The sequence below is a fragment of the Aotus nancymaae genome, unplaced genomic scaffold (genome assembly GCF_030222135.1).
Source record: "Aotus nancymaae isolate 86718 unplaced genomic scaffold, 86718_ANA_hifiasm-v0.15.2.pri h1tg000004l, whole genome shotgun sequence".
Classification (NCBI taxonomy): Eukaryota; Metazoa; Chordata; class Mammalia; order Primates; family Aotidae; genus Aotus; species Aotus nancymaae.
In genome coordinates this window covers 19639836-19663740 of record NW_026988415.1, presented here as the reverse complement: position 1 = coordinate 19663740, position 23905 = coordinate 19639836, and the positions used below count along the sequence as shown (strand labels likewise).

Here is a 23905-nt window from a genome sequence, read left to right as displayed (position 1 = left end):
TGTCATTTCTATGCATTTAGTAATACTTGCACTGAAACCACATTTTATCTTCATCATTGGGCTTCATACATAAACTACAGTACATAGTGTGTTGCAGGAAGGAGATCTTGGGTTTGTTAGGTAGACCTGATTTTAATGTAAATATGCATTTTCCCATTTTCTGGATATTGGTGTTAAATGTTTTGTAAATAATTTTTTCTCATTATAGAAGTAATACATCTTCGTCATATGCCATGTACAAATTCAGAAAAGTTTAAAGTATCAGATTAAGATTATTTTCCTGCAATCTAGAGATCACCACTGTGGTTAACATTTTGATGTATTTCCTTCCAGTCTTTTATTTATATTTTTACATGATTGGAATCCTCATATATAGTTTTATCCTGCATCTTCATTTAACATTATATTCTCACATTTTCCTATGTCATTTACAAATTGTTTTATAATATGCTTTTTAAAGACCAATATTTCACCATAGGTATGTGCCAAATTTTACTAAATTAACTTCTTTATACAAGTAAGTCATTGTCAAGGGACATGATAGATCTATTTTTTTTTTCAGGTCCTCTTTTATATCTTTCAGTAAAATTTTATCCTTCATTAAAGTTTTTAGGTTAAGTATTTTGTGGTGGATTTTATTTGCTGCTATTATGGGTGGAATTTTTTTCTATTTCTTTCTAATTGTTTATTACTAGTATACAGAATAGCTGTAGAGTTGTGGATATTTATCTTTTATCCAGTCGCTTCATTGAAATTTATTTTTAATCTTTTTTGCTTTTTGTTTTGTTTTTTTTTCATTTTGGTAGATAACCTTAATCATCTATAAATAATAATTTTGTCTCTTTTCTAGTAGCTACTATTGTTGTACACTAAACCAGTGAGAATTTTGGGACCGGTGATAAATGATGATGATGTTTGGCTCCTGATTTCAGTGAGAATGCCTCAAGTGGTATTTCACTGTTAATGACATTATTGCTTGTTGCTTCGACAGTTTTTTTTAAATTATGAAACTGTGTTTATTTCAAGCTTGTATTTTTTAAAATCATGAATGTATACTGAATTTTAGCAAATTTCTTTTTGGTATTTATGGTGATGATTTTATTGTTCTTCCTTATTTGACCAATTGGTACACTGTATTATACTAATTTCCTAATATTAAACTGTCCCTTGTTTATTATTATTCAACAACTATTTGTTGAGTGCCTTCTATTTGTCAGGCACTTTTGTAAGTTCTGCAGAATCAGTACAGAATGACAAAGATAAAGTTGCTGCTCCTACTTTGGTTCTTGTTTCTGTGCAATTCAGTACTAGTGTCACACAGATACCTATAACTTATTCATTCATTCTATAAAAATATAAGTGTCTTTTATGTGCCAAGAACTATGCTAGGCTCTAGGGATATAACAGAAAGCAGTACAGTCATGATACTTTAAGGATTTTAATGTAGGAAACAGACATTAAACTGATAAAATACAGATAATCGTAGTTTTAATAAATGTTCTTTTGGAAAAGTACTAAGAGTTTATGAGGAGTAAGTATATTAGGAAAGTGGTCAAGGAAAATCTCTTTGAAGAAGTGACATTTGAATTGAGACCAGAGGGGCTAAGTAAGAGGCAGGTGAAGATGGGAGAGAGAAGAGTTTACCAGGTAAAGGGAATCACAAGGCTCCAGGTTGGGAAGTAGCTTGACACTGTCTTTGAAATGAAAGAAGACCAGGGTGCCTAGAACAGGTCTTGGGTGCCAACGTAAGAAAAACAGGCTAGGGGACAGATCTGGCAGGATCTTGTAAGCCTTGGTATTAAATCTGAATTTTGAGATTTTAAAAATGAGAAGAATATGAAGGATTTTATACTGGAGTGTCATCATTTGCATGGAAGCAGAGAGACCAATTAGGAGGCTGTTTCAGTAGTACAAGCTAGATAGTGTGGTGGCAGAAGTAATGAAGATAAGCGGACAAACTTGATAGATGTTTTTGGGAGGTAATATCAATAGGAATTTGTTTGCGTGTAGGGGGTGAGAGGAAGTGTCAAGGATGAATCTTGTGTTTTTGACATGACTGTGGATGATGGTACGATTTGCAAAAATAAGAACATTGCAGAAAGAATGAGTTTTCCTCAAGGAGGGGTCAGGAATTCAGTTTTAGTCATGTTAGTTTGAGGTTTTTTTTTTTTTTTTTTGAGATGGAGTCTCGCTCTTGTCACCCAGGCTGGAGTGCAGTGGCACGATCTTGCTCACTGCAACCTCCCCCTCCCGGGTCCAAGCTATTCTCCTGCCTCAGCCTCCTGGGTAGCTGGAATTACAGGCACCTGCTGCCATGCCCAGCTAATTTTTGTACTTTTAGTAAAGACAGGGTTTCGCCATGTTGGCCAGCCTGATCTTGAACTCCTGACCTCAGGTGATCCACCCGCTTTGACCTCCCAAAGTGCTGAGATTACAGGTGTGAGCCACTGCACCTGACCGAGATTTTTTTTGAAACACTTGAGTATAAATGATAAATTGGTATGTGAATGTATGCATCTGAATCTTAGAAGAAAGGTCTGGGTCACTAGCACATAGATGATATTCAGAACCATAAGAGATGATGTCATTGTGTGTGGACTCTGCTATCTAATACAGTAGCCACTAGCTACATGTGCCTATTTAAAATAATTGGAACTAAAATGAGAAATTCAGTCCCTCAGTTGCAGTAGTCACATATCAAGTTGTTAGCTACCATATCAAATAGCACAGTTATAAAGCATGCCTATAGTCACAGAAAGTCCCATCGGACAATGCTGGTATAGAATGAGAAAAAGATCTATGTTTGAACTTGAGGAACTCCATGTTTTAAAGGTTGGATAGAGGAAGAGATACTTCAAAGGGCGCTCAGTGATGAGAGAGAGAGAAACTAGATGAGTATGGTATCGTAGAAGCCTTTGGAAGAGATTATATCAAGCCCTGATTAACTGTTGATTTCTGCTGATAGGTCTAATAAGATGATTAAAGAATATCCATGGGATGGAGGTTATTGGTGAACTTAAAGCAATTTCAGATAAGTGGTGGGTATGGAGGTCATATTGGAGTGGATTCAAGTGAGAAATGGGAGGTGAGAAAGCAGTGACTGTGTCTTAAAGAAACATGACTGGAGGGGAATATAGAGATGGACTGGAGTTGGAGGGAAATCTGAGATCCAGGAATATTTTTGTTTTTCAAATGGGAAGGACTTAGAACACAGTTATATGCTAATGTGGAGGAGCCAGTGAAAGGGAAGGCTTAAAGACATGGGGGTGTTTCTGCGGAATAGTTGTGAGTGTAAGATTACTGAGAGAATCAGAGGGATTGTAATTCGAAGTGAAAAAGCCTTGATAGGAATCTTCTTCCTTGTTTCAGTAGGGAAAGGATGAGATGAGTACAAATACAGATAACTTTCCGTGTGATAGCTTTATTTTTTCTCTGAAGTATGAGCTGAAGCATTCTGCTTAGAATAAGAGGCCTCAAGAAGATGGAGGATCCTAACTTTGAGGATAAATTGGTATGGAACAGTTGTTTCAGATAGTAGTAGGAGACTGATCGACTGTGGGAACTTAGGTTGCTTCCTATGATAGAGGGCCCAGTTGAGATTGGCAATCAGGAATTTATAATGATAGCCATCTGGGTGTGGGTGTGCATATTTACCCCCTCTGGTTGTTCAGGTATAAGTACAGAAAGGCAATTAGTTGGATTTCTGAGGGTTGGTATTTAGCCAGATAGGTGCCATGGAAGAACAGAGAGGTAAGGCAGTTCTGGGTTTTTGCAACAGAGTGTAACCATGGCATCTGTTTGATTAAAAAAGGAAGTTAGAGCAGGAAGGCGCTGACAGATAGTAAGAAAATGGAAGAATCAATGGGCTGGAGGTTCCCATGAGATAAAAAAAAAAAAAAGTTACAGTGGGGATAATGAGCAAGTAAGTTGGAAGGAATAACAGATTAGGGTAGGATATTTGAATTGGAAGTTTATGAAGTGGTAGTATTTCTATGATGACCAAATCCAGGGTATAACTGAGAGGGTCCCAGTAGCAACTGAGGGAGTGGTGGCTGAGGTGGAGGGGGAGTGTCACTGGATGAGGAAATTGAAGGTGTTGACTGGGTTTTCTGTGCTAATTTTAAAGGGACCCAAAATCAATGGCAGGAGATTGAGTGGAAACAAAGTCTTATGAGCCAGGTATTGTATCTTGGATTCTGAAGTTTCTCGGAGGATGGTGGATGATATAGAGGAAAGGGAGGAAATGGTAGAGCCCAATGGATGAGCCTCGAAGGAGAAAGGATTTTGCCTGAGGGAGAAGGAGAAAGAATAGTCTGGTGGTGGTATTAGGGCAAATAAAGACACCAATACAAAATTACTTCAGGTGTGAGAGAATATAAACAGCCTCCATTAAGAGGGTTGTAGCAGAAGTACTCCTAGGGACCAGCCAGTTTTGCAGTTGACTCTGAGTTTTAATGTGGATACAAGGTCAAATCACTCGGAAACTACCAGTGCCTGGGCTTCACCTCCAGAGATTCTGTTTTAATTGTCCTGGAGTGGGGCCTGGGTTCAATATTGTTTTTAAAGTGCCTCCTGTAATTTTAATGCATGCATAGTTGAGAACTACTGAGAGATGAAGAGAATATTCAGATGAAGTTGAGGATGTAGGAATGTTTGCATATTACAGAGCTCCAGAGGGTTCTAGCCTGGACAAGAAGAATAGAAGGTTGAGGCTTGAGGTAATTTGTTCTCTTTCCCAAGCAACATGGTGAGGGAGCATCCAGTGTTATTTTGTAAGCAATTTCTGGAATCTTCTGACCCATTAAATAGGTCAGTTATATATTTGGTAAAATATGTCTTTCAAGAATTGTGTGTTTATGTGTGTAAGAGAGACAGAATATGGGTTCTTGTTCTAAATTTATGTCAGATAGAAATTACTCTTCTATAACCACATTTAATATAAATTATCTGAGTAAGGAAGGACTTGTTAGGCCCTGAAGGAGTTTTCCCTGTATCTTCATGGCTGCTGTAATTGACACTTTATTCCTTCCCTCTCTTTTTTCCTGTCTACAGTGGCACCCTCATTAATTTTCTTATCTCTGGTCTATTTAGGTGCCTTCTTTCACATTTTTTCTCCATTTTTATATCTTTTCTTCTAGTTAATCATTTTTTTTTTTCTTTTCGTAACTCATTCTACAAAGATAGAAACAAGAAATGCAGGGGACAAAAACCCAAAGGTTCAGAAGTGGATTTCCACCATAAAAAAACTAGGATTTTCATTTCATTTTCTCATGTATTTGTTATTTACAAGTGTGAAAGAGTCCAGTTCATCAGTCATTTATTAAATACCTTCTGTCTCTGAAGTCTGATGTTACTGTCACCAGTAGAGTGACCAGCAAGCCTTGTTTGCCTGGGACTTTCCCAGTCTTAGCATTGGAAGTCCTGAGTCCTAGGAATCCTCTCAGTCCCATACAATGCTGGGACAGTTGGTCACCCTAGACTGCTGAAAGTGCTGGGCTCCCTGTATGTGCACCCTGCATGTGTACCCTGCCTCTTGCCCTGAAAGAGCTTGTAGTTTTCAGGGGCATGAGAAAACAATGTATGTAATAAATCAGTTACAATAAGAATAGAAACAAGTACATAGGTTTCCTGGATCACTGCATCCAAACAGATGATACAGATGATAACTATAGGGCATCAGAAAAGGGGAGACAATATGTTCTACACATAAGAAATTAAAATCCTAGCTAACTTTGCTTCTAATTCTCCTAGTTTCCAATTGGCTGTACTTGAACCAAACCACTTCTGAGCATAGGTCATAATATTGCTTTTGTATGTTTATTCAAGACATACATTTTAAACTTGAGATAATTAGTTGTAGATGCTTCTTTTCAGAATACTTCAAACCAAGTCACTATTTTAAAATTATTTGGTAAATTTAATCTGTACTTATGGACAAATCATCCTACTACTTTTATTCCCTTCATGCTTCAGATACTCTGACAATATGATCTGGACCTGAAATGGTAGGAATTTCCAGCTAAGGGATAGGAGGAGGGTGATTGAGGAATTTGCATTTTGCTAGAATTTGAAGGTCCCTGCTTTGACGTCTGAGAGATAGATCAGAAAGCAGGAAAGTATGATTTTAGTATGTGTCATATCCCTAGATTGTGCTGCTGATTGACACAGTTCATCAACTCTAGGAGTTCTTACTTCCCTTGGGGTTCCCTCTCTGCATCACCCCCTCCACCACCGTCATACTGACTCTCTTGATCTTGTACATGTGCTTCCTATATTAGAGGTCTGAATATTTATGATCTGGACCTTCTTCTATTAACCTGATAAGTTGAGAATATGATCCCAGTAAAACATTTTATCCCATAGCAGTCTATGTATGGATTTCAATTCTTTTTAGGTGGCTGCAAAATTCGGGTTCAGGGGGACTGGACCAGAGAGCGCCGCTTTGAAATCCCTGATGAGGAACACGGTTTGAAGTTCCTCTCAGAGGTCCTTGTTGCTCAGAAAGGTAACTCAAGACTCAGCAATTTTCTTTCTTCTATTTGAACGGGAATGAAATTCTGACATGCTGATACAGAGGGAAATGGCCATTGGCAAAATACCTCACCCTTTAAGCCCTGATAGCTGATTTATTTTCTTCAGGAGTGAACACAGGGATAGGTTAGGGAACAAATCTGCCTGGCTGTAAGGACACTAAGCCACTTTCCAGAATCTTCAGTGTCATGGCAAGCATAGCTTACCATAGATTGTAATTCTCCTTCTGCCCCCCGATGACTCCAGAGCTGCCCTCATTTCCTTAGTTTCTTCTATGTCCAAAAATGGTGCTGGCCCTTGCATGTAAGGAATGTTGAAAAGAATGGCTTTTTGCTATGGTAAATTCTACTCAGTGAAAGACTTCCCAGCTTCTGACCATGAACCATATCTCTCCAGCTCAGTCACAACTTCTTGTTCCAGAGCAAAAGGACTCATCCAGCTGGTACCAGAAATTAGACACTAAGGACAAACCTTCTGTTTTTTCAGGTACGGAAAAGTTTCTGGTTCCCTGGTTGCTATGGTCATTGCAGAGTCAGTAGATTTTGTCAGGCCAAATATGATGATGTAGATTAAAGCCAATGTCAGACACATTCTCCTGCAGAATAGTTTTATCGAGTCCAGGCCCACTAACCAGTGTTTACTCCTCATCCTTTCTGTAGCAGCCAGACGGCCTGGGTTTGAATCCCACCCAAGTCAAGGACTTAATAGTTATACGACTTTCATCAAGTTACTCAATAATTCTGAACTTCCATTTTCTTTTCTGTAACATAGTAAGAAGTTTAATAGTACTTACCTCGTAGAGTTTTTGTGATGATTAAGTGAGATAATGATATAATCCCTTACTGTTCAACCAGGCATTGTACTAAGTCTTCAGTAAATGTTAGTTATTACTAGTCTGTAAACTATTGTTCTAGTTAGTGTATCAGTGCTTCAGGGATGGGTGTGCTTCTTCGAACCCCAGTCCAAGTAACTTCTACCCTTATGGTAGCTTTCTCTTTAGTAATACCACTGATCAAATTGTGATCAAATCAAAGCCCTGTTACCCTGGATATGTTGGATGTTAGCTTTTTTCCTCCTTTGACTCTGGGGTCTGTGTCTTTCAGGGCTTCTTGGATTTGAAGACAATTTTTCTTCTATGAATTTGGACAAGAAAATAAATTCACAAAATCAGCCTACTGGGATTCATCGGGAACCCCCACCTCCACCCGCTTCGGTGAATAAAATGTAAGTCCTATGTGAAAACATATTTCCCCTATAGGAGAATTATAGTTTAAACAATTTTACTTTTGAATCTTTTATTTGCTAGGCTTCCACGTGAAAAAGAAGCTTCTAACAAGGAGCAGCCCAAAGTGACCAACACCATGCGGAAGCTCTTTGTACCAAATACCCAATCTGGGCAGCGGGAGGGTCTCATTAAACATATCCTGGCAAAGCGAGAGAAAGAATATGTCAACATTCAGACTTTCAGGTTAGTGTCTCTTTTGCTTCCTGAGTCCAAAAAGTAAGTAGGTATAACAGACAGTGGCCTGTTGATATTTAAGACATTAGCCTAATTAAGAATCAAAATATGATAAAAAGGAATGGTCGCCTGTTTCAAGCTCCTGTCTCTATGCTGGCCAGTAACATGCATATCAGAAATAATGCAGATGCGACAGTTTTCCTTGGATTTTCTTTTTTGGTGTGTGAGTCAAGCTCTCTTTGTCACCCAGGCTGGAGAGCAGATCATGGCTCACTGCAGCCTTGACCTCCCAGTCCCGAGCAATCCTCCCACCTCAGCCCCCGCAAGTAGCTGGGACTACAGACGCACACCACCACACCCAGCTAATTTTTGTATTTTTTATAGAGACTGGGTTTCACCATGTTGCCCAGGCTGGTCTCAAATTCCTGAGGTCAGGCAAAAACGTGTTGGGATTGTAGGTGTGAGCTACCGTGCTTGGCCTTCCCTTGGATTTTCTAACTACTAATAATGCCGTGTCTGCTAATGTCTCTATTGAGTCTTTTGTTGTTGTTGTTGTTGTTTGAGACAGAGTCTCGCTCTGTCGCCAGGCGCCAGGCTGGAGTGCAGTGGCACAATCTCAGCTCACTGCTATCTCAGCCTCCTGAGTTCAAGCAATTCTCCTGCCTCAGCCTCCTGAGTAGCTGGGACTGCAGGCGCACGCCATCACGCCCAGCTAATTTTTGTATTTTTTAGTAGAGACGGGGTTTCACCATGTTGGCCAGGATGGTCTCGATCTCTTGACCTCCTGATCCGCCTGCCTTGGCCTCCCAAAGTGCAGGATTACAGGCGTGAGCCACCGCGCCCGGCCTCTATTGAGTCTTAAAGAATCAAATCAAGCTCACATCTACTAGAGAATTTTCCCCTAGCACATTCCATAAACAAGCCTGTTTATATATCTGGCCTGCTAAGTTTTTTTTCTCACCAGTATCAGAAAATTAAAGTTCATCATTACCACTAGCTCTTAACTTACTTTGGTAAGTAAAGTAAGTTTCACCCAGTCCTCTTGATTGGGAGGTCTGTCTTGGATTCTTTCATCTGTATTATTTTTTGTTTCATCTTTACTTGTTGACATCTTCTTTTCTGGACCTGTGTTTTTGCTGCATGTGAGGTACCATGTGGCATGTATCGCCAATGCATGAAGCAACACCACCTTTCTTTGTTACTCATGAGCAGAATGTACCCTTCTAGTCCAAGATTCTAGTCCCATCTGCTATCCTGTCATGCCTCGTTTATTCTAATTCAATCATAACTATATCCCTATGCTAAAACCTCCAGTTCCTGATATTCCCCACTATGCTTATATTTGTGTGTAAACAGCTAAGACAGTCATGAGTTTTCCCTTCTGCTTTCCCCCTTAATACTATGTCTGCCTCCTCAGAATTTCCTACACAGATGTCCTTGTAATCCTTCAGGAAGTGAGTTTCTGGAGTCAGCTACAGCCCTGTATAGAACATTTATCCATATTTGACTAGCTTACAGCATGAAGATACCTCTTTCCCATCCGTAAGCTCTCCTTTCAAGTATGAGTTTAGATGGAGTTTAATTGAAAGGAAATGTGGTATAGCAATTACCTTTGCATTTTTTAAAAATAGAGACTTGGTTTCCTTCTGTAGTTTTACTTAATGTAAAATTTAGAGAAAATAAGCCCACTGCCTTTGTGTTCTAGATGCAAAAGATTTTTCTTACATGTGTGGCAAAACATTTTGAGGAATTATGTTAACATATTGTGAACATACCTTTGTATAGAAGTGAAAAGAAAGACCTTCTGTTGGTTTATACTTGATCTTTGTTTTCAAATTATCTTTTCATATTATGTATTAGATTTTTTGTTGGAACTTGGAATGTGAATGGCCAGTCTCCAGATAGCGAGTTAGGACCTTGGCTGAACTGTGATCCCAATCCTCCTGATATCTACTGCATTGGGTAAAGAACACTTCTGGAATTTCCTTTTGGCTATATGTTTCATGTTAGTTTACATGATGTTTTGCCTTTAAAAAAAACTATTTGGTAAAACCTACTGTAGACTATATGCTTGAGTTAACTTGTGGGTCAAATTTGTGAGATCAGAAAGGGACAGATACCTAAAATGGTGTGAGGAAGCATCTAATTTTCTTGAAACCCATAGGAATCTATATATTCTGCATAGAAACTAAGACTTGAGGTCAGTTCTAACAGTGATAATTCCTAGGATATAAGAGCAAAGCTCTACTGTTATCCTCTATGGGAGGATAACAGTTTATTGGTTTATTTTTTACATAGTTTATGAATGTACTTGTGGGAATTCTTTAGAAAAGAAAGGTACTTGTCCTTACTGATAACCTGGGTGAACAGAGCAGCTCTATAAAATTTATCTCTCTCCCATCTTTTTTTCATGTAAAGTTTGAACATATGGGACAGGAAGTAGCCAGAAATAATTATGGGATATGTATAGATCTCACATCCCTTTTTTCCTCAGATTCCAAGAACTGGACTTGAGCACAGAAGCATTTTTCTACTTTGAATCTGTAAAGGAACAAGAATGGTCCATGGCTGTAGAGAGGGGTTTGCATTCCGAAGCCAAGTATAAGAAAGTAAGGCACATTTAATTATCTTTTTAAGTATATGACTGACTAGGGCTCACCGGGAGTTATTCCATTATCTACAACTTGTTCCAAAAGAATAGTTTAATTGAATTATTCTGTATGTGTAATACTGGGATAGGGCAGACTGATCATTCATCCTTACTTCCTAGAAAAAAAATTCCCTAAGCTTTCTGGTATTATATTTTCATTGCTTAGATAGCTTTTAGGGGAAAAAACAGACTTTTATATCAATAATTAGTTTGAAATAATTACGTATATAGATTTCTGATTTGTGCAATGAAACTTGAAGATTGAGATTACTCACTGACATGGTTGGAACTGAATGCTTTCCAGAAAAGCAGTATAAAACGTGGGCGCATGGTGCATGTGTTGCAATCAGAGCAAGAACAGAAGTGGTGTGGAATTTGAACGAGTTCTAAACTTGCTTTTAAGTTAAGAAGAGAGTTGACTTTAGCAAGATGGGCCAATTTGGTTGTCTTTAGAAGGTATGTGGTAGAGGCATTGAGCTACCAGAAGAGTTATTTTAATTACAGGGCAATCATACTAAGTTCTCTAAAAGAAGTAATGTGAGTAATTTTTCTCTACATTTTCTAACAGTTTATATAGATAATAAAATTCCTGGGGATGGTATTCCTCTTATATAGGTCCCTGACTAATGCATATCTCAGACTTATTTCTAGCTGGAGTTCACAAGTTAAAAATAAGTGAAGTAAAAAGGATTGCTGTTTGGCTGATTTCAATTTCTTAGAAAATTAAACGTCAGAAACTAGAAAGGAAAGATGGGGCCGGGCGCGGTGGCTCACGCCTGTAATCCCAGCACTTTGGGAGGCCGAGGCGGGTGGATCACAAGGTCAAGAGATCGAGACCATCCTGGTCAACATGGTGAAACCCCATCTCTACTAAAAATACAAAAAATTAGCTGGGCATGGTGGCGCGTGCCTGTAATCCCAGCTACTCAGGAGGCTGAGATAGGAGAATTGCCTGAACCCAGGAGGAGGAGGAGGTTGCGGTGAGCCGAGATCGCACCCTTGCACTCCAGCCTGGGTAACGAGAGCAAAACTCCGTCTCAAAAAAAAAAAAAAAAAAAAAAGGAAAGATGGAAGGAACAAGCTGGGATAGTGGCTTTATTATTTGAACTTTTAATGCTGCTTACTCTCCTGGTAGGCTAAGAAGTGATTAAAAGAATGGATCTAGAGCTGAATGTACTCATTGTCCCTCCAGGCTTTTAACTTTTATTGGTCAGAGCCAGATTAGGGCCTCCCCAGAAAATGTTGGTATCCACTTGATGGGGTCCACTGAGAAATTACAGGTTATGTATTCAGATTTGGACATCGGTATATCATCTTGATGGAAAATTAGTTGTGGGGAGTTAGCTATGTGGCAAAGATTGGTGTTAACATTAACCTTTTGTAACTCCCTGGAATTCATAGGTTCAACTGGTGCGCCTTGTTGGGATGATGCTCCTTATATTTGCCAGAAAGGATCAGTGTCAATATATTCGTGATATTGCTACAGAAACAGTTGGAACTGGAATCATGGGGAAAATGGTGTGTTACTTTGGAAATGAGCTTGATTAGTATTTATGTTCACGTAAAGTTCAGTTGCTAGTTCTGTACACTAACTGAATAATTACTCTTGCTAACAGGGAAACAAAGGTGGGGTAGCTGTGAGATTTGTATTTCACAACACCACCTTTTGCATTGTCAATTCCCATCTGGCTGCCCACGTGGAGGACTTTGAGAGAAGGAATCAAGATTATAAGGACATTTGTGCAAGAATTAGTTTTGTGGTCCCAAACCAGACCCTCCCGCAATTGAACATCATGAAACATGAGTAAGTGGTTAACTCACCTGTAGCCTTTGAGTAGTGGCTACAGGAGAGTTTGGATAGTGAAGGGATTAAATGTGGTGAGATACTGTAGAGCTGTGAAGAGTCAAGATTGCTAGTGAGGGATTAGGGTAACAAAGAAGAGAGGGATTTTGAGGAATAACAGAATCATTGAGGCAGAGAAATTAGACTTGATATCAGAGGAAAGGATAGTTCTATTAGTGGAGCATCTAGAATAATGCTGGAGGATCTATAGTTGGGGTCAGTTTTTATTGTTTTTATGATAATATAGAAGTATTCATTGTAAATGTAATAAAAGATAAAAGTAAAATTTCCTCATTTCTTACTCTCTACCTAGCCAGTCCCTCTCTCCAAAGGAAACTGTTCTTAATACTTGGGTGTGTATCCCTTTAGATCTGTACTGTTCAATATGACAACCAGTAGCCACATAGGGCTGTTAGGTACTTGAAAGTGACTGGTCCAAATTAAGATATGCTGAATACATAAACTATATTGGATTTTAAAGACTTAGGAAAAAGATGTACAATATCTTGATTTCTAAAATACTGATCACATGTTGAAATGATAATCTGGATGTATTGAGTGAAATGAAATTTATTGATATTTTCATTTGTTTTTTTTTCTTTTTAAATGCAGCCACTAGAAAACTTTAAATTATATTGTGAGGTGCATTATGATTCTATTAAACGGCGCTATCCTAGCCTGTATTCACATATAAACACATACATATGTACTTGGCGTATATGACTGTATTTATCCTATTTATTGTGGATCCCTTTCCAAGCCAGTATATATAGATCTACACTATTCTTTTTAATGGCTGTGCTTATTAAAAATAGGGGCAGCAGAGAGAGGTCAGTGAAGAATGGGATTTAATAAGCATAGAAGCAGAGATGTGTTGAGGAGTAGATATGGTGGTGGTAGAAAATGATTAGTTTTAAAGAAATTAATATGGGGAGTAGAGTAATTGGGGAAAGAGGAGGATTCAGCTATTTTCCATAATGTCTTAATAATTAGGAAATTAGGATCATATGGAATTCTGTTTCACAGTGATAAGGTCAAGGCCTTAAAATTTATGGTCATGAAGTTGCCATGAAATTCCATTAATTTATTTCCCCAGATTCCATAAATTTCATGTTGGTTTTGAGATTGTCAGAATGACCTGTTGGGAACTTGAGACCACTCAACAGGGGAATCCATTTTGACGTGGTAATTGCATTGTCTCCTTTTGCGGGGCTCTCAGCACATCTAAGGGCCTGTTGCTGTTATTGGGAGCTGAGGATCCCATGGAATGCCAGTCTCCTTTCTGCCTGTGACTTGGGCAATGGTAGACAGATTAGGCTACACTAGAGAACCCTAGAGCTACTTTTCTTAGTGGGTCCTGTCTGGGAGAGCTGTCACTCAAACCATGCAGACCTTAGTGGAGAGCCTGCAGAACTTCAGGAGTCTGAGAGGCAGAAAATGTTCAAATTCTCTTCCCCTAAAGACCTGGCTAGCAGCCAGGCAAAATTTTGAAACTACTCCAGCAAATAAACTGCATGCTTCTCAGTACATTAACTCCTTGGCCTCTGAATTCCATACATAATATTTCCCATTTTCATTCTTCATGTATAGAGTGCCTGTTCTCCCACCTATTTGGTAATCCATTGTCTCTCTCAGGTGTTGACAGTAGTTGCCCTCAAATGATTAGTTACAACTTTAAACCCCTTGTAAGATAGTGGTGAGTGAGCCCTTACCAGTAATTTACCCATTTTTCTTCTCTCCATCCTTCTCTGATTTTTTATGCTAATTGCTGCCACTTCTGTTCATGTATTTTATGATCCTCAGTGTTGTCATATGGTTGGGAGATTTAAATTATAGACTCTGCTTGCCTGATGCCAGTGAGGTGAAAAGTCTTATTAGTAGGAATGACCTTCAGAGACTCTTGAAATTTGACCAGGTAAGTGAAGTTTCATGTTATAAGAACTTTCCTAATGGGAGTTGAGATTGTTAGTTATGGGAGGTATCTTACTCTAGGAAGGGATGCAGAGGTCTTATTGTCTTGTAAAAACAGTGTGACTGGTGATGCATTGACCACATATGAGACTTGTAGTGCTTTTATTAAACGCTTGGATGGGAGGAGGGAAGATAACATTAGTGATAAAAAGTAAGTATAACATTTATTCAAAATGTCTTTATCAAGAAGAGATTTCAGAGATGGTATAAATGAGTTGGTGAATGGGTGGGGTTAATTGGAGAACACTTCCTGGAGGAAGTGAGCCTTCAGCTATGTTGATGTGGTTTGGCAGATGGAACAGGGAAAACTGTTCTATGATTACTTGGCAGGCTGAGGAACAGCTTGGAGGTAAAAGACAGAGTCCCTGTGAGGGGGATTCGGAAGCACAGCGAAGAAGTTTGTCTGGGATGAACAGCATAGGCTATGGGCTCATGGGAACTAGATGATAAGTTGAAGCTAGCTGGTATTTAAAACCTGCAGAAAGAGCATTGATTCTGTAACATTTATATAAAACTTCATACTCAAGAACCTGGTTTCCATGTATTTGAGGCAGTAAATTACTCAGAACCTGGCATGTGACTTGAATTTTTACTTCAACATATGGATACTGGCTGCTAAAAGTGAATGCTTCTTATTGAGGGAAGAAAATGTTTTGACTTCATTCAAATGTCTAAATCTTTATGAGAGCCTTTTCAACCTTCAGGTGTAACCAACATTCAGGTGTTTTGCAGTAGAATGGTTTTTGTCATGAGCCATTCTTGTCTGTGTCTACCTTCACATTGTGGTTGGCTGGCTAATTTATTTGCATTTTCTTTCTCTATTCTGCCTCCAAAAGGGGTACATTTAGGATAAAATCTGAGTTATATAACTCTGTTAAAAATATTTGAGTGAGGCTCTTTCCAAACAATTTGTAACTATTCACTGAATTTGGTTTGTGGAATTATTCATTCAACATTTGTATGCTTTTTCTTTACATTAAAATTGTGCTGGATGGTTCCTGCCCAGCTCCAAGGAACTTACAATTATTCAGATTGCATTTTTCCTTTTTACCCTCTGCTACTATTAGCAATGAAAGAATAGTGATATGCTAATAACAAGCATCCTATCTGAGGATGAGTTTAGATGCTGTGGTAATGCTGAGATTTAATTAATAAGGTACAGAAATTCCATTTGTGTACACTTACCACAGTTGTAAAGGCTGTGTAACTAGTTACTTAGAAATGGGAACAGTGGCTTATCAACCTGATTATCTCATATATTAAGATAGTGTTAACCTGCTTATTTGATACTTCTTTCTACCTGTAGCTAAATATTCAGCGCACACAGAAAAAAGCTTTTGTTGACTTCAACGAAGGGGAAATCAAGTTCATCCCCACTTATAAGTATGACTCTAAAACAGACCAGTGGGATTCCAGGTAAAGTAATAAGAACCTTCTCACAGAAAAGGTTAAGGCTCGATTTATTTCTGACCCTCCATATCGGTAAGGGGCTAGGAATTTTTTAGGCCATGCCATAAGCAGATATAAAAACCTAATGGCTCAGTGCCTCCATGCTATTGTAGAACAATAAGAGTATTTCTTTCATTTATACTCAAAGGTGAGCCTATCGTAGGAAAGTTATTACTTATATGTCAAGTTATTACTTATATGGGCTGCCTACAGTGCCTTATTTCTCTCACTTCAGCAGACTTGGTTAAATTTTTGCCTTCCTGATCTTGCCTTTATTTCTTACCTATTACCTGTTCTGGCTCTTTTTTTTTCCAAACTACTCAGCTGTTTAACTCAGGATACCAGAAGGCAAGGAGCCTTGAAAGGTTCTTCTAGCACAGTAGCTCTTAATCCTTGAAAGACCTTAGAATCTCTTAGGGAACTTCAAAAACTACTGATACTTGGACCTAACATCTGCCACTGCTGGAGAACACTGAGAACCACTGTTTAGTAGACCCTTTTGATTTCCTAATCACCCTAGTAAAGTGCCCCCAGTAAGTTCTTAGTAACTATTTGTCCTCTACCTACTGTCCGTTTCTTTCTTTCTTACGGTTTCCTAGCTGGCTGAGCACAGAAACTTGAGAGAGAAAGAATCCCCAGGCATGTTCAGCTGTTTCGAACTCTGAGAGTACTGGGGTGGGGAGGAGTTGATATTGCTATGCTCCTAGGGAACAGGCCAGCAAATGACACTGTTAGATCTTGTACACTTTGCTCTGTTTCTTTCACTCACCTGACTTGAGAGTCAATTGAAGAGCTACTGATGAGAAATATCTGTGTCACTTTCTGGATCAGGTGTACAAGGTGTTGATTGTTTTAATAGAATGATGAATAGGTTCTTTTTCCCTACCCTGGGTATTCTGTGGACTGATACTTGCTCAGACTTACATGGTTTGATTTTATTTCTTCTCTGTTAGAAGAAGCTAGACTTGTCCATAAATGTCTGAGTTTAAAGGAGAAATCAATACTGTTATTCCTCTCCAAATATTAAGCTCAGTCTAGGAAGAGAAGATTGGAGTTTTAGTCTTGATTAGCTGTCTATCTATTGTGAAGTGTCATTGATGCTCATAGAGTAAAGGAAAAGGAAGTGTTCAAAATATATAATCCAAATCTTCTGAGGATATTTTAAGAATGTGCTATTATATTTTCTCCTATGGTGACATTGTTGAAGATGTATTCCCAATCTGAACAGAACCATTCATTCATTAGATAGCTATGCGTTGAGCAATTACTTTGCATCAGATACCCTGTTAGGTTCTGAGATTTCAGTGGCAAACAAGCAAATACAGACCCTTCACAGCTTGCAAAATAGTAGGGAGGATGATAGGCAGGGGTCACTAGGGAAGGAGAAGTACACGTTTCTTTGGGAGCATATAACAAGAGAGCCTAACCCTGGTCTAAACCAGTATGGTAGGTAATTATGTTCTTATGTGGTATACTTTCTTTATAACTCATTTCTTTACTTACAGTGGGAAATGCCGGGTTCCAGCCTGGTGTGACCGAATTCTTTGGAGAGGAACAAATGTTAATCAGCTTAATTATCGGAGTCACATGGAACTGAAAACCAGTGACCACAAGCCCGTTAGTGCCCTCTTCCATATTGGGGTAAACTCTTGTTTGTACATTCATTTATTTGTGTGTTAAGTATCAATTACTTGAGGATTATTTAGACTCAGAACAGATCAGTAATTGAGTGAGCCATAAATGTTCCATAATCAAATAACTATTTGCAGCATTGAGAGGTTAGTGCCCCCAACCCTTCCAAATGCTGTCTGTGTAGCTCTTAATGCTCCAGGCTTTTTAGTGACACAGATGTTTCTCATGCTATGTAGTGGTTAGGTGGTAACCTGAGCTTCCTAAAGTAAGTATGCATAATGAAGAGTTAACTAGGTTTTTTCAGACAGATAATAAGGAAGGAAAACACCAGGAGAGAGATTCTGGGTGGAAGGGTAGTGATAGCAGGAGCAAAGGCACAGACTGATCAGAATACAACCAAATCTGTATATTGCCTTAAGAGATGTAGTGTCATCCCTATTGTAGTGAAGTCATCTTGTCCAGAAGTATAGGTTTTAATTTTTTCTTTAACTCTATTCCATCCTGGGCTGCATTAATGGCCAGTTACTTAATTTTCTGTCTCTCTTGTGAGTAAAATTTTTTTCCCATTGTATTTTTAAACTGTGTGTTATTGGTATGCAGGTTATATCTTGTAATCATGCTGATTTATTACAGACAGTACATTTGGTTCTTTCTTGTGCATTTTCCAGCTCTATAGTCATATAATCTGTCAGAATGTATATAGTAGAGTGCTTAATAAAACGGACTTTGTAGTAGACTTCCGGGATTTGCATCCCAGTTCAACCACTTTCTAACTGTGTAACCACGGACAATTTATGTAACGTATTTATGCCTCAGTTTCCTCCTCTATTAAGTGTGGGTAATGTTGGTACATACTCATGAAGATTAATGAGTAAAGAGCATAATGAGATAGATTTCTGTCCTCTGTGTGTGTGTTAATTTAGGGGGCTTCTGAGATAGATGTCACCAACTTATTTTATCCTGCTCCTGTTTTAAGGAAGAAAGACTTTGGAGCTTTTCATTTACGATCAAAATTAGTTATTGATCTTAGAGTAGATTTTAAATTTTATTAAGACAATCATCACTTTACTTTTCTCTATTTTGAAAGTTTAAAATAATAATCATCAATAATAGTAACTGTTCCTGAGATAGCAGCTAGTAGCTGTGTGCCATGGACTGTGAGGCAGTTTGCATGCATCTCATTTACTCCTCACAACAACGCTTTAAATACAGTTGATCCTTGAACAACCTGGGTTTGAACTGCACAGATCCACTTATACCCAGATTTTTTCAACCAAATGCAGATGGAAAATACAGTATTCACAGGATGTGAAACCCACGTATAAGGAGGGCCAACTGTGGGACGTGAGTATGCATGAATTTGGTTATACACAGGCAGTGCCAGAACCAATCTCCCACAGATACCAAGGGATGACTGACTGTATTTCCCATTTAACAGATGAGCAGATGGAGAACAGCAAGTTTAAATAATTTATCTAAGAGCATTCAACTAGGAGGAGAGCTGAGATTCCAATCTTAAGTCGGCTTAACTCCCAACTCTATGCTCTTTCTGCTACCCCACAATGCCTCTATGATTCCATAGAACCTGATGAAATACACCTTTAGATAACTTCTTTTGGCCCATCTAATGTCTGGTTTGTACCTGAAGTCTGCCCCCTTATCTTCATTTGAATTCTGTTAATCCATTTTGAGAGGCTATCTTTCCTCAAACACTAACCTCTTTGGTTTGATCAGTTATGCTTGGCTTTTTTGTTTGTATTTCTTTTCAAAACCTTGGGATGTTTTTAATGCTCCCTACACGTTAATGCAGAGCTTCTGGTGGTATATTTACATTTTTTTTCAGGCTTCCTGTGTATTTTTGTGTATCTTTAATAAAGATCTACCTTTTGAGTTTTTAGTGATTTTTAAGTTGTAATTCAAGTGCTTTTAAAAAAATTAAAAGGAAATTTAAGCAGAATTAACAGATAAATCAGAAGTTCTTCAATCCCTATTCTCTCTCCTACTCTCAACTTTGCCTAACCCGCAGTTCCCCAGCCAGGCCACTACTCTTATGAGTTTATGTCTTTCTAGACCAGTGCTGTCCAATAGAGCTTTCTGTGATGATGGAAATATCCTGTATCTGTGCTGTCCAGTCCAGTGGCTACTAGCCGCAGAGGGCTATTGAGTACTTGAAATGTGGCTAGTGCAACTGAGAACTGAACTTTTTATTCTATTTAATTTGAAGTAATTTAAATTCAAATTCCCTATGTGGCTAATCACTGTTGTACTGGACAGTGCAATTCTAGACCTTTGTATATGCTTTTTTGTTCACCCGTAGACAAAATACTGTTTTGTGTATAGGTGTCTGTATATCATAAGCAGTCTCATATGTATATATTGGTCTACAACTTGATTTTTTTTTTTTTAATCAGCAGTGTGTCTTAGAGAGCTGTCCATCTTATTACCTAAAGACCTAGCTCATTGTACTTTTTTTTCAAATTCCTAATTTTGTCAGTAATTTCCTTTACTAAAATGGATGTATCAAGTAGTGAAATTCTTTGGGGTTCCCCCACCATTATCCTTGATTTGCCATTAAGTGCGGTGATCATGATAACCTGCTGAGAAAAGGTTTGATTTTACTGAGTAATCACGCTGTGTTTTGGATTCTTGGGCATGCTGTGATTAGAGGCTTTAAAAACCACACTACATTTTCACCACCATTGGCACCAGTGACTTAACAAAGGAGCCAAGTGCACCGTGGCCAATTAATTTCAGAAGACTTGCTGTGGGCTGGCTGAGATAAAGCAGGGATAGGGTTCCACCCCTGCACTTGGTATTGTGATCTGTTGCATTTGTTCTCAGACTTCGGTGGATATAAAAATTCTTTAGCTTTAAAAAAAAGTATGAATACATGGGCCCCCACCCCTGGAGATTGTGATTAGTAGGTCCAGGCAGCTGTGCTTTTAAGACATAGTCAAGTTGATTCTGTCACATATCTGGTATATTGGAAAGAGTCTTACACTAGTCCAGATGTCACCTTTGATACTAACTGTGGCAGTGAGCAAATTTGTTGATTGTTTTGTATCTTAATGTTCTCAAGTATCAGAACAAAAATATTCCTTGCTTTGGTAGCCTTCCAGGTTGTGAAAGTAAAAAGATATGTGCAAAATACTTTTGGAAATTAAAAGTTGCAAAGTTTTGTAAAAGTATAAAATTTATATAAAAAAATTTATCTTAACCTAATGCTATAATATGGACCCTGGTGATGGTAAAGTGATTGTTTGATCCTCAGTTCTCTAAGAGTTACAGTTCAAGTATGTGAAATAACTCCACCGTCTGAGATATTTGACTCAGCTTTGATGTTCTTATTTTCCACATCTTTTTTTAATTTTTATTTTAAGTTCCAGGATACAAGTGCAGAACATAGGTTTGTTACATAGGTATATGTGTGCCATGGTGGTTTGCTGCACCTATCAACTCATCATCTAGGTTTTAAGTCCAGCATGCATTAGCTATTTGTCCTTACGCTCTCCCTCCCCTCATCCCCCTACCCCCTGACTGGCCCTGTGTGTGTTGTTCCTCTCCCTGTGTCCATGTGTTCTCATTGTTCAGCTCCCAATTATGAGTGAGAACATGCAGTGTTTGGTTTTCTGTTCCTGTGTTAGTTTGCTCAGGATGATGGCTTCCAGCTGCATCCATGTCCCTGCAAAGGACATGATTTTTTTTTATTTTTTGAGACAGAGTCTCGCTCTTTTGCCCAGGCTGGAGTGCAGTGGCACAATTTTGGCTCACTTAAACCTCTGCCTCCCAGACTCAAGTGATTTTCCTGCCTCAGCCTCCTGAGTAGCTGGTATTTACAGGCACCCACCACCACACCCAGCTAATTTTTTTGTATTTTTAGTAGAGACCGGGTTTCACCATGTTGGCCAGGTTGGTTTTGAACTCCTGACCTCAAGTGATCCACCCGCCTCGACCTCCCAAAGTGCTAGGATTACAGGCGTGAGCCACCGTGCCCAGCCTGATCTCATTCCTTTTTGTGGCTGCATAATATTCCATGCTATATATATACAACATTTTCTTTATCCAGTCTATCATTAGTGGGCATTTGGGTTGGTTACACGTCTTTGCTATTGTAAGTAGTTCTGCAATAAACATAACGTGTGCATGTGTCTTTATAGTAGAATGATTTAGATTCCTTTGGGTGTATACCCAGTAATGGGATTGCTGGGTCAAATGGTATTTCTGGTTCTAGATCCTTGAGGAATTGCCATACTGTCTTCCACAATGGTTGAACTAATTTACACTCCCACCAACAGTGTAAAAGCATTCCTATTTCCCAACAGTCTTACCAGCATATCTTTTCACATCTTTTTAGAACCTTTGCTGCATGTATCAATTTTTTTGACATGGATTTCTGTGAAATGTCCTAGTCTAAAAAAGAAACCAATCTCTCAAGTTAAAATCTGTGTTAATTAAATTAATTTTGGCATTGGTTTGTATGAAGTTTTAATATTTAGAAAAAGCTGTATCAGGAAGCTGAAAGTGCTGTGTCAGGTGGGAATTTTTTATCTATCAGTCGAGATGTGTTTATCCATTGTCATGGTTTTACTCTAGGACATTTTGTTTCAGCCATTTTCTAAAATGGCTGTAGGTTCCATTTATTAATATATCTCTGCTATTATATAATCTGAGCAGTGATATTATAATTCTTGGTATTGTACATAGAATCTAATAGAATTAAAAGCTTTTTAATAATATTTTCTGCCACCTCACCAAGTTATAATTGTTAGAAACAGTAATTGCCGTGTTTTGACACTGTCATTTTCTACAGTGCAAGAAATCATTTTTACCACAATCATCACATTTTCTCCACTACCAAATAACAATGAAGCAAGAAAATATTCTTCCCAAGTATTTATTATTGCCAAGGTTCTTAACATAGGGGTTTAACTTTTACAGGAGGTTAGCCAGGTAATCTTACCTTTACCTTAAAGTGTGTGCTTCTATAATGCTTTGTTCAATTTATAATCTTACCTTTACCTTAAAGTGTGTGCTTCTGTAATGCTTTGTTGAATTTATGTTTACTTTAGTGACCTCTTAAACATTGTTAGAGATGCTTGGAGATATAAAAATCGAGATCACATAAAACTAAATCAAGGATCTGTTTTCTTTCAGGTGAAAGTTGTGGGTGAAACAAGATATAGAAAGTGAGGATATTGTTTGCACCACAGTTTATTTTAAATGGTTGCTGTAATGACCAGTTTTAAATTGTGAGATAATCTCCAAGGGAGATGAGCTAGAAACATATAAGACTGAAAAGAGAATACATTTTCTTTCAGGTGAAGGTTGTGGATGAACGAAGGTACCGGAAAGTCTTTGAAGATATTGTACGCATCATGGACAGAATGGAAAATGACTTCCTTCCTTCCTTAGAACTCAGCAGGAGGGAGGTGAGCAAAAATACATGATCTCCCTGTCTACTGCCCACTGTGGTTAGCACAGAAGAAACTGCTACTTAGAAAAGGCAACATAGCAAAGTGGTTAAGCCCATGTTGCTGGCATCAAACTGCCTCCGTTCCAATCCTAGCACTGCCATTTATTAGATGTACGACCTCAGGCAAGTGTCTTACCCGCTCAGAGCCGCAGTTTCCTTTTCTGGATTAAGGGGTAGTTGTAAGGATTATATGAGTTAATACATGTGAAGCTCTCAGAACAGCACCCGGCACGTAGTAAGTCCTCTGTTGTTAGCTGCTCTTGTTTAGTATTTCAGAGTTGCTAGTTAATTCGTATCTCAGAAACCAGGACTTGGTCACAGGATGAATGCTCTGAACCAAGGTTGGGTTACCCTCTTAGGATCCTAGGAATGATCAGAGTAGCCTGGAGAAGTAGCAAGAGCCACCTAACTCCTTCTCTGCTGGTGTGAGTATAATAATATATGCAAGTGGATGCTGTGAAGTTGGTGCAGTTGGTGAATGTCTATGGCATCTGCACACCTGTTTAACAATTACCTTATTCCTCATATCCTCCATGGAATAATCCAACTGACTTACTTCCCCTACTAGTGATGCATGTTTGTGTCTGTCTGTTATTCCCCAGTTTGTGTTTGAAAATGTGAAGTTTCGGCAACTACAAAAGGAGAAGTTCCAGATCAGCAACAATGGACAGGTTCCCTGCCATTTTTCTTTCATCCCTAAACTTAATGACAGCCAGTACTGCAAGCCATGGCTTCGGGCTGAACCCTTTGAGGGCTACTTGGAGCCAAGTGAGTTTTCCCTTTACCATTGTCTCTGCTTGATGTCCTCATGACTCCCATCCTTGGTATAACTTCCTGTTTTCTAAACACATGTCTCTTACCTCTACTGTCATATTGGTTATACCTCTATTGTGTGTC

The 23905-nt window shown here is 38.6% G+C and overlaps 1 protein-coding gene across 3 annotated transcripts in view; it reads left to right on the top strand.

Moving 5' to 3' along the window:
* OCRL (OCRL inositol polyphosphate-5-phosphatase) overlaps positions 1-23905 on the top strand; it is a 48733-nt gene that overhangs the window by 9080 nt on the left and 15748 nt on the right. For 2 of the 3 annotated variants that reach the window (XM_012458724.2, XM_012458723.2), the window contains exons 4-16: positions 6395-6505; positions 6928-7017; positions 7635-7755; positions 7838-7999; positions 9851-9952; positions 10485-10599; positions 12042-12158; positions 12257-12444; positions 14287-14398; positions 15761-15870; positions 17409-17544; positions 22854-22964; positions 23611-23776. In XM_012458724.2, the coding sequence (XP_012314147.1) occupies positions 6395-6505; positions 6928-7017; positions 7635-7755; positions 7838-7999; positions 9851-9952; positions 10485-10599; positions 12042-12158; positions 12257-12444; positions 14287-14398; positions 15761-15870; positions 17409-17544; positions 22854-22964; positions 23611-23776 (1641 nt within the window). The remainder of the gene's footprint in view (positions 1-6394; positions 6506-6927; positions 7018-7634; positions 7756-7837; positions 8000-9850; positions 9953-10484; positions 10600-12041; positions 12159-12256; positions 12445-14286; positions 14399-15760; positions 15871-17408; positions 17545-22853; positions 22965-23610; positions 23777-23905) is intronic. The other variant, XM_012458725.2, reaches the window with a different exon arrangement.